Source organism: Xyrauchen texanus, chromosome 12 (assembly GCF_025860055.1).
Source record: "Xyrauchen texanus isolate HMW12.3.18 chromosome 12, RBS_HiC_50CHRs, whole genome shotgun sequence".
Classification (NCBI taxonomy): Eukaryota; Metazoa; Chordata; class Actinopteri; order Cypriniformes; family Catostomidae; genus Xyrauchen; species Xyrauchen texanus.
In genome coordinates, this window is record NC_068287.1 from 9,237,227 (window position 1) to 9,252,150 (window position 14,924).

Below are 14,924 nucleotides of genomic sequence, written 5' to 3' on the forward strand. Positions count from 1 at the left end.
TGGCTGTGGAAGTGTTAAATTCATGATGCGTGTCATCTCTATCGTTCGGAACATGTGCACAATGCTGAGGCCAATTGTGGTTTGATTAAAATGTGTACACTCACTGAGCGCTTTATTAGGAACACCTATACACCTACTTATTCATGCGATTTTCTAATCAGCCAATCGTGTGGCAGCAGTGTAATGCATAAAATCAAGCAGATACAGGTCAGGAGCTTCAGTTAATGTATACATCAACCATCAGAATGGGGCAAGACATGATTGTTGGTGCCAGATGGGCTGGTTTGAGTATTTCTGCAACTTTCACGCACAACAGTCTCTAGAGTTTACTCAGAATGGGGCTAAAATCAAAAAGCATCTAGTGAGCAGCAGTTCTGTGGAGGTAAATGCCTTGTTGAATGGCCAGACTGGTTGGAGCTGACAGAAAGGCTATGATAACTCAGATGACCACTCTGTACAATTGTAGTGAGCAGAATAGCATCTTAGAATGCATCAAACCTTGAGGCGAATGGGCTACAACAGCAGAAGACCATGTCAGGCACTTTATTAGGATCATAGTGTTCCTTATTTAGTGCTCAGTGAGTGTAAATGCTGGATCTAAAGTAGGACTAAAGCAATGACATTTTACTGGTAATAGAGGTCATGTCAGAACAGGATCCATCCATCCATCCATCCATCGTCAACCGCTTATCCTGTGGCTGGAGCCTATCCCAGCTAACATTGGGCGAAAGGCGGGGGACACCCTGGACAGGTCACCAGTCACAAATAGACAGACATACACTCACACTCACCTCCACATCCCACATCCACATCCACATCCACATCCACATCTAGGGCAATTTTTTTTGGAGACACCAATTAACCTAGCCTGCATGTCTTTTGGATGGTGGGAGGAAGCCGGAGTACCCGGAGAGAACCCACGCAGACACGGGGAGAACATGCAAACACCACACAGAAAGGCCAGGGCAACCAGGGTTTGAACCCACGACCTTCTTGCTGTGAGGCGACAGTGCTAACCGCTGCACCACCGTGCCGCCCAGAACAGGATCCATTAATTGAAATACCAGTAAATCAGCTCTGGCAATTTACCGGAAAGAGAAGTTGCAACATTACAGGAAAACTTTCATTTTGATTCTATGTGTGTACAAAGCTTTAAATGTAAGAAGCCTGCTTTGGGTCAATCACAAAGTTCTGATGGAGATGACGCAATTACACACCTCTGCCTTCGAAGGTTAGAGATAGCCCTTTGTTCCCTACAGTTCATCATCTCCATCTAAAGTCGTTTAATATCACTGGGTCACAAAGCGTAAATGCATAAATGTAAACATTCGCCTTAATAAGGAAAACATCAACAACATTAAGGACCATGTCAATTAATGTAATACAAATAAATCATAGCCCGACACTTTTTCAAACTTGAAGCCTACATATCTGGCCCTTCAATTTAAAGGTAATTTTTGGCAAATTACGTCACAGAGTTTGATGCCATTCTGTTGCTGATATGTGATTGGTAGGAAAATGGATAAAAGACAGAAAGCCGCCGAATGTGTGAATAGCAGATGAGGTACATTTACTTGTAAAGGCAATTCTGCAATTTAACAGTTTTCATCCGTCTGTCTGTCTGTCTGTCTGTCTGTATGTCACTCACTCACTCACTCGCTCACTCACATATTGAACTATTGCTCTTAATGTCAAATTGAATCAGAGTAGTGATAATGAAATTTACCTTTGCCACACACTCTTTCATGCTTATATTGATATATAGCATAGTTCTGATTCAGCTAGAGCTGAGAGAGAATTGTTTGCTTGCCTACGTTCTCACATTTTTCAAAGAGATGATTCATTTCATTTAAAATAAAGGCTTCAAAACTACTACGACTCTTCTCTTAATATGTAGATTAAACATGAGATATTAAAGTCAACATGAAACGCCATTCACATTTTTGTGATGTGAATTTAAAATATAAGCCTAAAAAGCTATTTGGTTAGTCGTTAACATCATCAATTGTGTTGGGAAATGTGTCAGAACGCAAATCATTAAGAATTCTTTCTCTGCATTGCATTCTCAGTTTTGCCAGCAGGTATTAGGCTAGCCTAGCAGCATGATCTCATGAAATTTACATGACAATGGCAAAATTTTTGCAAACCAAAATGATGTGCTTCATTACACATTTGGCTGCAGCTTCCCAGTGAAGTGTCCAGTGGGGGGGGGGCACCAAAATTTTGTGAAGAGATGTTGTAATCAGGCAAGGTTTTTAAATTGAATATTAGTTGGATATGTTAATGAGTAAAACGTAACTCCTTAACATAAAATGTGAACCTAAACCTAACCAATAGTGTATTCAAAGCAAATTCGACATGAAAAGCACATTTACTAAAGCAACCACATAATTGTTTGTCACTGCTATGGTGCTTCACTTTCACTTTCGTGAGCGTCACATTGGCGGGGTTCGAGTCTGCGCTACAAAGTCAGGTGAGCTACAGCGCAAGTTAATCAAATTGGAATAAGTGTTTAAATAGGGATGGGTGATAAACGATCTTGATATTTATCGTGATAAAAAAAATCCATGATATCGATGCTAAGCTTTTGAATAATTTTCAATATTTACTCTGTGTTCTACATCTAGATGATCATGTGTGTGTCACTAAAAACGCAAGCAGTTTGACTTTCTCAGACTGTATGAAGTTGCTAACATTAGCTGCCTTGCTAACGATTAGGCTACATCAGTCACAGTGGTCTGGATGCAATCAATCCGGACCACTTGACTGGCGCAAGACATCATGATGACGTTTGCACCCTCTTATCCTCTCTTTAGACCACCCTCTTTAGACCATAACATTTATTTCTTCTAAATTATCTACAGTTATTAATCAGCATGTTACAAGCCTTTAATAATAAACAAATAGATTTCTGTTCTAATTTTTGAAATGAATCAGATGTCATCATCTCTGGCATGGATGACAAGGAAAGACAATAAAATTACTAGTTTGTAGCCCAGTCTTTCTCACTTTAATGAAAATATAAAAATGGTATATTCAGAGTATTTCTAAATTTTCTCTCAGGGGATACCTCTGAACCTCCATACAGTGTCATTCCTCAGTCACAAGTGCTTCTACGCTCTCATACTTTGGTATCTAAATGTAACAAAATATTAAAATAATTTGAATGTAATAAAGATATGCTGTCATTATGCTTCAAAACAAACAGATGATCTTTTAACATTCATATCCAACTTCACTTGATTGATAAACTCTATAAAATATTTTAATATTTAAGAGCCAGCGCACAACTGAATAGTAAACCCTCACCTAAACAATAACATTACATAGCAAGTTAGCCAAGCACTACCGTGGACTGCAGACATAAAATATGAATTTGTAAAAATAAATCCATCTCCACACTTGATCACTATTCAACAACAAACAATCTGAATAATTCTACACAATAGGTAAAAGTGGGCCCGCAGCTGATAATTAAAACTATTTCAACACAATAACATTAGCTAGCAGGTTAGCAGAGGCCTACAGCTGTGCACTGGGTGTACACTGTAGCTACAACACAAAACTCTGCATTTGAACTCTCGGTAGCAGATAAATCCACAAATAATCAAACATACTTGCAGGTTGTGATCCTGATTGTCCCAACATTTCACCCACTGACTTTGGAAGTCCAAACAAAGAAGTTTTGCGTTTTACAGTATAGAAAACAGTGTCTCCTCGACATGGCAACAACACTAACCCAACTCATCCTGGCCTCTGCTTTAACTACATTTGTTTGAGGGCGGGCCAAAGTAGCCTTTAGGTGGGCATTATGCAAATGTGTTACATAGTGACGTAGATACTTTACTGAAGAAATGGCTGGACTACAATCCAGCCGTTTCGTGTAGTTCTTGAGCAGAGTTGTCTGTGGGAGAGAATAACTCTGCATGCTTTATAACTTTGCAGACCTTTTACATGCGCAAACAGCTGTATTACACATTAAAGCAGGTATGTCAAACTCAATTCCTGGAGTGCCGCAACCCTGAAGAGTTTAGTTTCAGCCCTGCTCCAAAATGCCCCCTTGTAATCTTCAAGCACTCCTGAAGATATTTATTAGCTGCTTCAGGTGTGTTTAATTAGGGTTGAAGCTAAAAGCTGACCAACAGAAAGTAGCTTGGATTGGCAGTGCCCTCTGTGTGGGCGCTGCTTTGATAAGTGATAAGCATTCACGTTTGCGTACTTGCATAGCACATTTCTATCAAACATTGATAGAAAAAAACATTCTCTCAAACCCCAAACACTGGCATGTATCGATCAATGCTCAAGAGAGAAGTCATTCTTTCAGCCTTACATGAGCCATTTCATAATCAACTTTATGCAAGACTAGTTCAGTCATTTAAAAAGCAATGCAAATAAACAGGTACAATGCGTACCTTCAGAGCATTTGCCAGTCACAGCAGCAGTGTCAATTATAGACAAATCATACAACATAATCTGGCCTCTAATTCCACTATCAGAGATTTTTAATATACATTGCCAAGCGCTCGCCAAGAAAATGTACAGCATACACACAATATAGCAACTTTTAAACATAAATAGGCTGCCATTTCTGTCAATAGCTGCTAACAGTGTGAAACACTGTTCAAGTAAAGTAAGGGAAAACCCAGGCCAGGTGGGGTTAAAGATGCCATTTGTGCACCAGTTTGCACACATGGCAATGTCAACAAAGAATTATTGAATGTAAAATGAATAGTGACTATACCTGCAGCTTTATAAATGATTGTTGCAACTGAATTCAGGATCAGACATGTCAACACAAACTGGTTTTTACATTTGCTCTTCATCTATTAGTGAATATAGCCTAACTATTGTAGTTAACACAAATAACATGGACATTATCTTTTTAGGTTTTTTGTTTTGTTTGTTTGTTTGTTTGTTCAACATAATTTCAAGTTCAAATTGATACCCTGTGAAACAAATTCTCTAATTTTTACAGTTAAAAAAAACATAAATTGTTAATGAGTAGTTACCGTAAAATATACGTTAAATATTATTCATATATTTAAAAAGACAATATATTTACATGATTTTTTAGATGTAAATAGTATGATTTTCCCATATAATTAACGGTTAAAATATATGTTGTGTTTAACAAGAGAGTACATGCACTTTTACGGTAAATTATTGTTAAAATTACGGTAATAAACAGCAATCGGCCATTCCCACAATTCACTGCATGACCAATCATATTTTATGGGAATAGTTATGTTTCTTCTTATTTTTTTATATCAATTACATACATTGTGTTTTATATTTAATGTAGTTTAGTTAATGTTTACTGCATCATTTTAATGTTACGTGTTACCCTGATGGTGTTTAGTGTTTGTGTGAGTGACACTGAGCTCTGTCTCTACATGTTTATTGGTCATAGCTCCAGGAAGAGCCACTATTGATGAACTTCACATCATCATGAGATTGGTGGCAGGATTGGTGGTTCGAATCCCGGCCCACACGACTCCACATGCTTAAGTCCTTGGGCAAAAGGACTAGCTCTGCCGCCATTTGTGTTTGATGGGTGAATGAGTCACAGGGTAAAGCGCTTTGAATACCGTTAAGGATAAAAAGGCGCTATATAAGTGTAGACCATTTAACCATATATATATATATATATATATATATATGGTCACCATTTACAACACCTAAACTATAGTATGTGTGTGTAAATATATATATATATATATATATATATATATATATATATATATATATATATATATATATATCCTTTTAGCTTTTTGCAGTTGTTGGGTGAATTTTTACAAGTACAGATGTTCCATGTGGGTCATAAAAACTGCATGTATATTAATTAAACAAGAATATGAAAAAATGCCTGTTTTAGTTTCAAATGAAGTACAGCATGTCAAACAACAACTCTGCTGTCACCGCTTGACATGTCATATCAACTACCACCAACAATTAATGACTGCAAAAATGACCAAATATATTGAAACGAGTCACTTATTTATTAGCACTTAATAACAAAATAGATATAAATAATGCTGTTCACAGCACCGAGACAAACATTACGATTCAGAGTAATCAAAATGCGATATACACACCGTCTGAGACAATATCTCCATGCATAGAATTAGTTCATATTTATCTAGTTCAATTTCATGATGATTACAGTACAGTTTAGAGATTATCTGCATCAATCCAGTCCTATTCAAACTGTTTCACATTGAACATATGCTGACTAAACACTCTCTGAATATTATGGGTGAGTTATGAATAACCCAATCATAAAAACGCATGATTTGAGTTTACTTGCCAGATTTAAACATATATTGGACGAAGATGTTGGCTAGCACATCATTTCATTAAGCTAACGTTGCTGACTGTTCACGCGCCGCCTGGATGCTGCCGGGTTATTACACACATTTAAAGCCCGATCACAGGAATAACGAACGAATATTATCCGTAATATTCTTTTTGATTTATTATAAGACACCCTATTGAAAATGCGTCAATCGTACGCCGTTAACTCACCAATGCACTGGCCAACGGGAGTGCTGTACGGATTCCCCAACAAGAACTCCATCTTGACGAAAACAACAATCCGCCGAGAGAGAGACTGACAGTCGGCAATATCAAGCCCCGCCCCTAGCGCTGCGTGATTGGTTTAAACACGCGAAACTTTTCGCTCATACATGAACACGCATGTCAATCACGGACAATGTCTTAAAGACGAATTTCTACATTAATACTTTTTTGCGCAAATGTTATTTTTATTTGCATTAGTACTTATATGCAAAGGAACGAAGAAAGCAAACACATAATGCAGTAATACAAATATAAGTAACTAAATAATAATACAAATATATCCACTTTAGAAAGAGAGAGAGAGAGAGAGAGAGAGAGAGAGAGAGAGAGAGAGAGAGAGAGAGAGAGAGAACATAATTACATCTTAGCTATGCTAGGTATCATTATTATTAAAAAATAACAATAATATATATATTAAGGATAAAAATTCCTATACTGTTAAATCAAAGGTTAAAATTAGTCCAAAACTTTCTCAAATTTCGCTTCATACTCCGGAAGTTTACAGTCAGATGTTGCTAAGCAACAATGTTGGTGTTCAGCTGTCGTGTACGTCTTCAGTGATACATTTCCAAGCAGGTCTTTTATTAAATGTATGATTTCTTTTTATTAAGTACATGATCTACTCTAGCAAAATAGCCATTGAAACCACTGAAGAATCACTGGAAAATGTTTTGGCAACAAGATGATCCGAAAGTAGTGGATGAGGAGATGCTACAACAGGCCATAGAGGAACAGGGACCTAAAGGGCAGGCTGGCAAAATAGCCAAGACAGAGGGTATCCAGTATGAGGAGGTGCTTCAGCTGCGATTGAGCTACAGGAGTAAGAACATCACTAAATTATCATTATTATGTTAAACTGTGTTGTAATTAGTACATTATCAGTGCTCATTGTAAAGAGGGAAGATCATATTTCACCTCAAAATCAAAAGGAAAAATACAAATTTATATTTTGCATATTTATTTTGCATTGTGACATTATTTTCATGACATTTAAAGCGATAGTTCATCCAAAAAATTACAATTATCCTCATTTGCCCACCCTCATGCCATCCCAGATGACTTTCTTTATTCTGCAGAACACAAACAAAGATTTTTAATAGAATATTTCTGCACTGTAGGTCCATACAATGTACGTGAATGGTGACCAGAACTTTGAAGCTCCAAAAAGCACATAAATGCAGCATAAAATTAATTAATATGACTCCAGTGGTTATATCAATATCTTCAGAAGTGATATGGTAGGTGTGGGTGAGAAACACATAAATATTAAAATCGTTTTTTACAATAAATCTCCACTTTAACTTTCACATTCTTCTTCCTTTGTTTTTGACAATTCACATTTGTTGTGCATATTACCACCTACTGGGCATGGAGGAGAATTTATAGTAAAAAAGGGCATAAATATTGATCTGGTTCTCACTCACACCTATCAGATCAATTCTGAAGATATAGATTTAACCACTGGAGTCTTATGGATTACATTTATGCTGTTCTTATGTGCTTTTTGGATATAAAGGCAGCATAATATTTCCCCCAAATATTATTCGTTAAATTATCAATACTTTAATACGGTAATAAAAATCATCCTGTCTTGGCACAATGATTGTTTTTAAATTGTATTATTAAAATCAACAAAAAAATATTTATTTCATTAAAGGTGCACTCAGTTATTATTTCCTCATTAAAAAGTTTAACTCCTAAAGACATGAATTGTAATTTTGCAGTAAATGTTGGAAATCATGAGCGCTTACATTAAAATGAAGACTCCAGTCATATCAGTAATCTTATAAAAGCTGTTTTATTCTACATGGAGAGGGTCCACACATGGGAGCTGCCATGTTAGAATCACATGACCAGCTGAATACTACTCGCTTAATCTCATTTTATTTCATTTAAATCGCATTTTAGGCCTTATGTTTTTAGTCTATTGACAAGACTGTCTTTCTGCAGAAATCCTGAAGATTTGCCACCTGGGTCCTTTCACATCTGTAACAAAACTGCAGCTGGATAATAATGTTATAGAGAGGATCGAAGGATTAGAAAACCTCACTAATCTGGTCTGGCTGGGTGAGTGTATATTTTCAATGTAAAAAACAGTCATTTAGTTCTTATTAAGATATAACATGATGATCCAGAGCATCCAAACACTTAACCTGGATTCTATTCCTCAGATCTGTCATTCAATAATATTGAACTGATTGAAGGACTGGACACTCTTGTGAAACTTCAGGATTTAAGTTTGTTCAACAACCGCATTTCTGTCATTGAAAACTTGGATGCACTGCAAAACCTGCACATCCTCTCTATCGGAAAAAATGCCATCGCTCAACTTGAAAATGTAAGATGATGACATTTGCATTTTTCTTTTTCATTTAGATAAGACATTAAAGATATGAAAACCTAAAAGCATAACAATACATCTGTTTTCAGTGTGTGGAGCTACTGTATGCGGTAGCTTTCCAGTAAGTATTCGCCAGTGTCAATTAAAATATCCAATCCTGCAGGTGATATACCTTAGAAAGTTTAAGAACCTACGCACTCTCAATCTTGCTGGAAACCCCTTCTGTGATGATGAGAATTACAAGATCTTCGTGACAGCATATTTTCCAGACTTGGTGTATCTTGACTACAGACTGCTGGATCAACAAACAGTATGGGATTTTTGATATACCTGGTGTAACATTCTCGGTTTGGTTCTTCATTTGATCACATGTTCGCTTATTGTGTCATTTATTGTATAAAATGTAATAGATCAACTTAGAATAGAACAGATCAATGGAACTATGGATAACTGGATATTAGAGATGCACCGTTGTATTGGCCGAACATCAGTATCAGCAGATAAAAGCAAATATCTGTATTAGAGGTCGACCGATAGTGGATTTTGTCGATACGGTAACTAAGGTGGTGGATGTTGCCAATAAACAATTAATGAACCGATAGTTTTGAAAAAGTATTTATAGTATGTACAAATATTTTCTTAGACTTGCCTTACTAAGACGGGATCAGACAGAGTCTGACAAGGTGGAACAGCAGTTAAACTATTTTGATAAAGCTTGACACAGCAAGGAATGTAACAAGCTTGTAAATGCTAAAGCGGAGACTGCTTCAGCTAAAAAGGGAACAGCTTCATTGTTCCTAATTCAGTTAATGTCATTTAAAGGGATAGTTCTCCCAAAACAGAAACTTCTCTCATCATTTACGCACCCTCATGCCGTCCCAGATGTGTATGACTTTCTTTCTTCAGCAGAACACAAATGAAGGATTTCAGAAGAATATTTCAGTTCTGTATACAATGCAAGTGAATGGTGACCAGAACTTTGAAGCTCCAAAAAAGCAAAGAGGCAGCATAAAAGTGATCCAAAAGACTCCAGTGGTTAAATCCATGTCTTCAAAAGTGATCTAATAGGTGTGGGTGAGCTACAGATCAATATTTATGTCCTTTTTCACTACAAATTCTCCTCCCTGCCAAGTAGGTGGTGATATGCACAAATAATGTGAATCGCCAAAAACAGAAGAAGAAGAATCTGAAAGTTAAAGTGGAGATTTATATGGACCAACAGAGCTGAAATATTCTACTAAAAATCTTTGTTTGTGTTCAGCAGAAATAAGTCATACACATCTGGGATGGCATGAGGTTGAGTAAATGATGAGAGAATTATTAGTGAACTATCCCTTTAAGAACATTCAAAACATGTAATGTTAGTTAAGTTTTGTCTCAGCGTTCAGCTATTCTGAAACATAGAAGACAGATAGAGATATAAAGAATAAAGTTCTTATTTAAATTCCTTCTGAAGCTGTGTAAGCTTGTCAGAGACTGGAAACAAGGTAGCGTAATAAACACAGAACAACTATCAGCAGATGTTATTCTTAACAATCGGATATCAGTATCAGCACACAAATGTTTTGTATCAGTGTGTCACTATTGGAAACAGCATGTGTCATATTGTTCTTTAGAATGTTTTGGTTCTGTTTTTCAATCATTTATATTTTTACCGATATAGCGGGAAAAAGCATTTTCAAAGTATCAATATGCTATTGAGGAAATGCAACACAATGAGCTACAGGAGCAGCAAGCAATGGAAGCCCAGAAGATAAGCAACCAGGAGCTTCAGCTGCACAAGGTGGCTGTAATGAACTACACTTTTACTCAGTTAAAAATACACTCTAAAAAGACACAGATCTACATAGAAAATAAATGCCACTCAGTTTAATGTTTTGTTAATTAAAGGTGCACTCAGTACATTTTTTGTCTCATCTTGGACTTACACTGACACCTAGTGGTTTGGATGCAGCATCATTTTAAATCAATAGTTTAATAGTTTAAGATGTCATTGTAGAAATGTATAGTATATAGTATTCACAGTCAGCCATGATTACTATAATCAATGAGTGAAAGTGTCCAATAACAGGACTGTTACTAGAGTAAGCGAGTAGTATTCAGCTGGTCATGTGATTCTAACTATTCCATGTAGAATAAAACAGCTTTTATAAGATTACTGATATGACTGGAGTCTACAGTTTAATGTGAGTGCTCATGATTTCCCACATATATTGCAAAATTACAATTCATGTCTTTAGGAATTACTGAGTGCACCTTTAATGTGTGACTTTGGTGTTCGAATACTTTTTGTGTCCACTGTACAGCATTGCTTCCTTCTGTCACAGGATGCATTCGTGGAGTTCTTGAATGGCCCTCAACTCTTTAACAGCATGTTTACTGATGATCCGGATGCAGCTAAACTGGCTCACCTCCCTGGAATGGCTGAACTGCTGGAGTCATATCCTTGGTATTGGAATTCCAAATAAAAAATAACACACAAATGAAGGATAGAAGGCAGATCGTATAAGGTGCTCTTTTTATAACATCTGGCAGTACAGCTATTAATCCTTGACAACTCATGTACATATAAGAGCAAAATGGAAGATCTCTGTACGCAGATATTTGATGCAGGTTTGACTCAGCACTCTCGGAGAACAGATGAGGTCGAATTCTTTTTTAACTGTTCCCGTGAGGCAGTGGCTGATAATCAGCAGAAAGCAGCACAAATAGCAGCTGACTTTGAAAACTCCAGGAGACAGGTTAGTTTTTTCTCCCTTAGGCAGGCAGGAGGCATAATGACACAATGTGTTGTACTGGAATCCCCCAAAAATCTATTTGATTTGATTCTGTTGCAGACAGTAGTCGAAATGCAACAGATCACAGATCATAGTTTGCTCGATGACAAGCTCGATTCCTGTGATGAAGAAATCAACCAGCTCTCTGAAACCCTCATGATTCTGGAACTACAGCTAGTGGACCAACTGGAGGTCAGGATGAAAGATGCATTTAATATTTATATAGTTGGCCGTAACCACCCAAGACTTTGAGGGGGAGCTGTCCCCCTTCCAATTTTCAAATTATTGGTAGATCAAAATGGGATTTTCAATGACTGATTGTTTTTTTTAAGGCAACATAAAATCAAAATGTATCAAAATTGACCACTTTTTACCTATTTTGCCATTTAATCTTCTATATATGTAATACAAATCCAGTACATAATGATAATTTTAAAAAAAACATTGAATATATTAAAAAATTGCTCCATTTTGGTATATAGCACCAGATATATAATTTTATAATTTTACTTTTTTAATTTTATAATTGGCATATAATTTTCATATATATATATTTTTTTATATAAATGAACATTAACCAAGATTAATTAATGCTGTTTGAAATAATACACATCCTTAAGAAATTTCACACGCGTCATCTTTTGTTTTTAAGGACATCATCAAAGACTTTGAGAGGAACATCTCCGACATGGTTGGAGGTTTCATTGAATATGTGCAAGGGATATATCCTTTTAGTCATCAAATCTTAAACCAATTGTATTTTGTGAATGTTTTATGCAATCTCTATTTTGTTGGGGAGGCCTCTTTAACTCAAGACACAGATTTGCACAGTGCCGAGACCTGGAGAACCAGCAGCATGAAAAACAACTGGAGATTGCCTTGACAACACTGGAGCAGGTGGCCAAAAATGAGCTAGAGGATGAAATGTCAGATGATGTGGCAATGGTCAGTGGAAAACAGCCAAGATTATTTAATGTAAAAGAGCATAGTTAAACAAATGAACACTAATAATAAATAAATAAAATAATAGAATGCAATAAGAAAGTTTGTACCTAATGGTATCATAATTTGGAACTAATCTAAAAATGTTCTAATAGACACATAGTTCCCCATTATTATGACTATTCAAAATATTCCTGGCTATTATTGTGCACCTGTAGGATATCAAAAGGAAATTAATGTAATTAAAAAGAAAAACTGAAAGAAGATGCTATCTCCATCTTAACGCGCTCATACTCGCGAAGGATCTCTAAATTAGTCTAATTGCATGCTTTTATTATTTTAAAACATATTTAGTTCTAATTAGTATTTAGTGCTATCCAATAGGATTTTAAGAATCAATTAAACTTTAAACTCTCCAAGAATTGGCCCCATTCTCTTCCATTGTAAGTGCCTCACTGGAACCCAGATTTTTGCATTTTCTTAAGAAAAGAAGGGACGAGTCAAAATAATTTTTTGTGGTAATCAACATTATGCCACAAATGCTGTCAATTGACCTTAACTTGTATTGAACCTGGAACATTCCTTTAAGATACTACAGGATAAACTGATATTCCAAGAGGATTTTTATTTTGACTCAGACTAAAAATGTGTTTAATTAAAATCATGATTGTGCTTACTATTCAGAAATTATCTGCACTTAAAATGTCAAATCCATGGTAACTATTTGGAGCCCAGAGACTTACTTTAGAATTAGTATTGACTGTTTCTTTTGCCTTATTCCCTATGCTGCCCTGTAGCTCTTTGTAGATAAGGACACAGTGACCAATGCAGTCAGTGCTTCCCACGACACCCACCTGCTGAAGATTGACAACAGGGAGGATGAGCTGCTAACACGAATCAACAGCTGGATGAGCAGGCTGCTTAAATCAGTACGTGATTATTGAACACAATTACTGTACCTAATTATACTACGTATTGTAATTAGGGCTGTCGATTTAACAAAAAATTAACGCAATTATTCGCAATGCCCCCGGACCATAATAAGGAAGATTCCTGAGAAATGCAAGCTTGTAGTACCACCTGTTTACTCCAGAGGGCAGTAATTGAAATTTCAGCTGGATGGTAACGCGCAGTTTATACAGTGAAAAAAACAACCATCCAGCAGACAGAACAACACAAACATGCGTTACGTTCTTGCTTTCAAAAACACTTGATGGAGCGCAAATTCGAACTGAGGGATCTCAGTTCTCATTTGTTCTAAGTATTAAACTATATTTAACTTGAAACAGTGACCTAAAAATTGTATGTTTGACCTATATATATATATATATATATATATATATATAATTAAAATTTTTATATATATATATATAATTAAAATATATATATATATATATAATTTTTAAATATTTAAAGATAACCATGTATAATTATTTCATCATTATATATTGAATTATTGTTATATCAGGGGCTTTCTCAGCAAATATTTGTATATGCAATTAAATGCGATTAATTAATCGGGACACCGTGTAATTAATTTGATTTAAAAATGTTAGCGATTGACAGCCCTAATTGTAATATAATATTTGTAATCTTTTTGTTTGTGTTGATAGATACATGATGAAGAGGTCAACAGGAATCGCAAGCGCATCTCAGAGATTAAAAACTACATTAGTTATGTAAAAGAGCAGTTGGAGGACATGCAACTGCCTGAGCAAAAATAAGAAGAAATGTTTATTTTATGTTAACTAAGACAACAATGGCAATTGCTCTATGTATGGATTTTTAGAAGTATGTAGTTGTATTCTTTTTTTTCTGATTAACTTTTGAGGTGCTTTTGACAAAAAATGTGTTCAGATACAGTTATTTTTGTTAATTTTGTGCAATGCTGCCACCTACAGAGAAGTACCGGTGTTGTGGGCGGTAAGAGAGAGCGAGAGAGAGGTACATAAAAGGGCATTTCAAATGGGGTGGATTGGCAGCTATAAATATATGTATAATTTAATATTAAAATGTTTTATATATATATATATATATATATATATATATATATATATATATATATATATATATATATATATATATATATATAATTATTCTACAATGATTACAGGTGACGACTAAGTGGTCGAATTTCAAATGTACAATCATTAAAAAAATAAACCAAAATAATAAATGTAAAATAAACCAGTGTGTTTTTTTAAACGCCAACACAATATGATCGTTGAAAATCTCATAGTTTAGTAACAGCTGTCACACCTTTCACGGTCAAGGCTCCTCCA

The 14,924-nt window shown here is 35.6% G+C and overlaps 2 protein-coding genes across 4 annotated transcripts in view; one reads left to right on the forward strand and one right to left on the reverse strand.

Annotated features, from left to right (window-relative positions):
- Positions 1 to 6,599, reverse strand: part of LOC127652997 (TOM1-like protein 2) — a 46,728-nt gene extending 40,129 nt beyond the window's left edge. For all 3 annotated transcript variants that reach the window (XM_052139467.1, XM_052139465.1, XM_052139464.1), the window contains exon 1: positions 6,529 to 6,599. In XM_052139467.1, the coding sequence (XP_051995427.1) occupies positions 6,529 to 6,580 (52 nt within the window). In that variant the 5' untranslated portion in view covers positions 6,581 to 6,599. The remainder of the gene's footprint in view (positions 1 to 6,528) is intronic.
- A 516-nt stretch (positions 6,600 to 7,115) lies between these two features.
- drc3 (dynein regulatory complex subunit 3) lies at positions 7,116 to 14,617 on the forward strand. Its single transcript, XM_052140045.1, has 12 exons — positions 7,116 to 7,402; positions 8,533 to 8,649; positions 8,754 to 8,920; positions 9,087 to 9,233; positions 10,587 to 10,706; positions 11,251 to 11,372; positions 11,499 to 11,664; positions 11,761 to 11,892; positions 12,353 to 12,423; positions 12,522 to 12,645; positions 13,440 to 13,571; positions 14,256 to 14,617. The coding sequence occupies exons 1-12, from the start codon at positions 7,249 to 7,251 to the stop codon at positions 14,364 to 14,366; spliced, it is 1,563 nt and encodes a 520-aa protein (XP_051996005.1). The 5' UTR covers positions 7,116 to 7,248; the 3' UTR covers positions 14,367 to 14,617.
- The last annotated feature ends 307 nt before the right edge of the window (positions 14,618 to 14,924 follow it).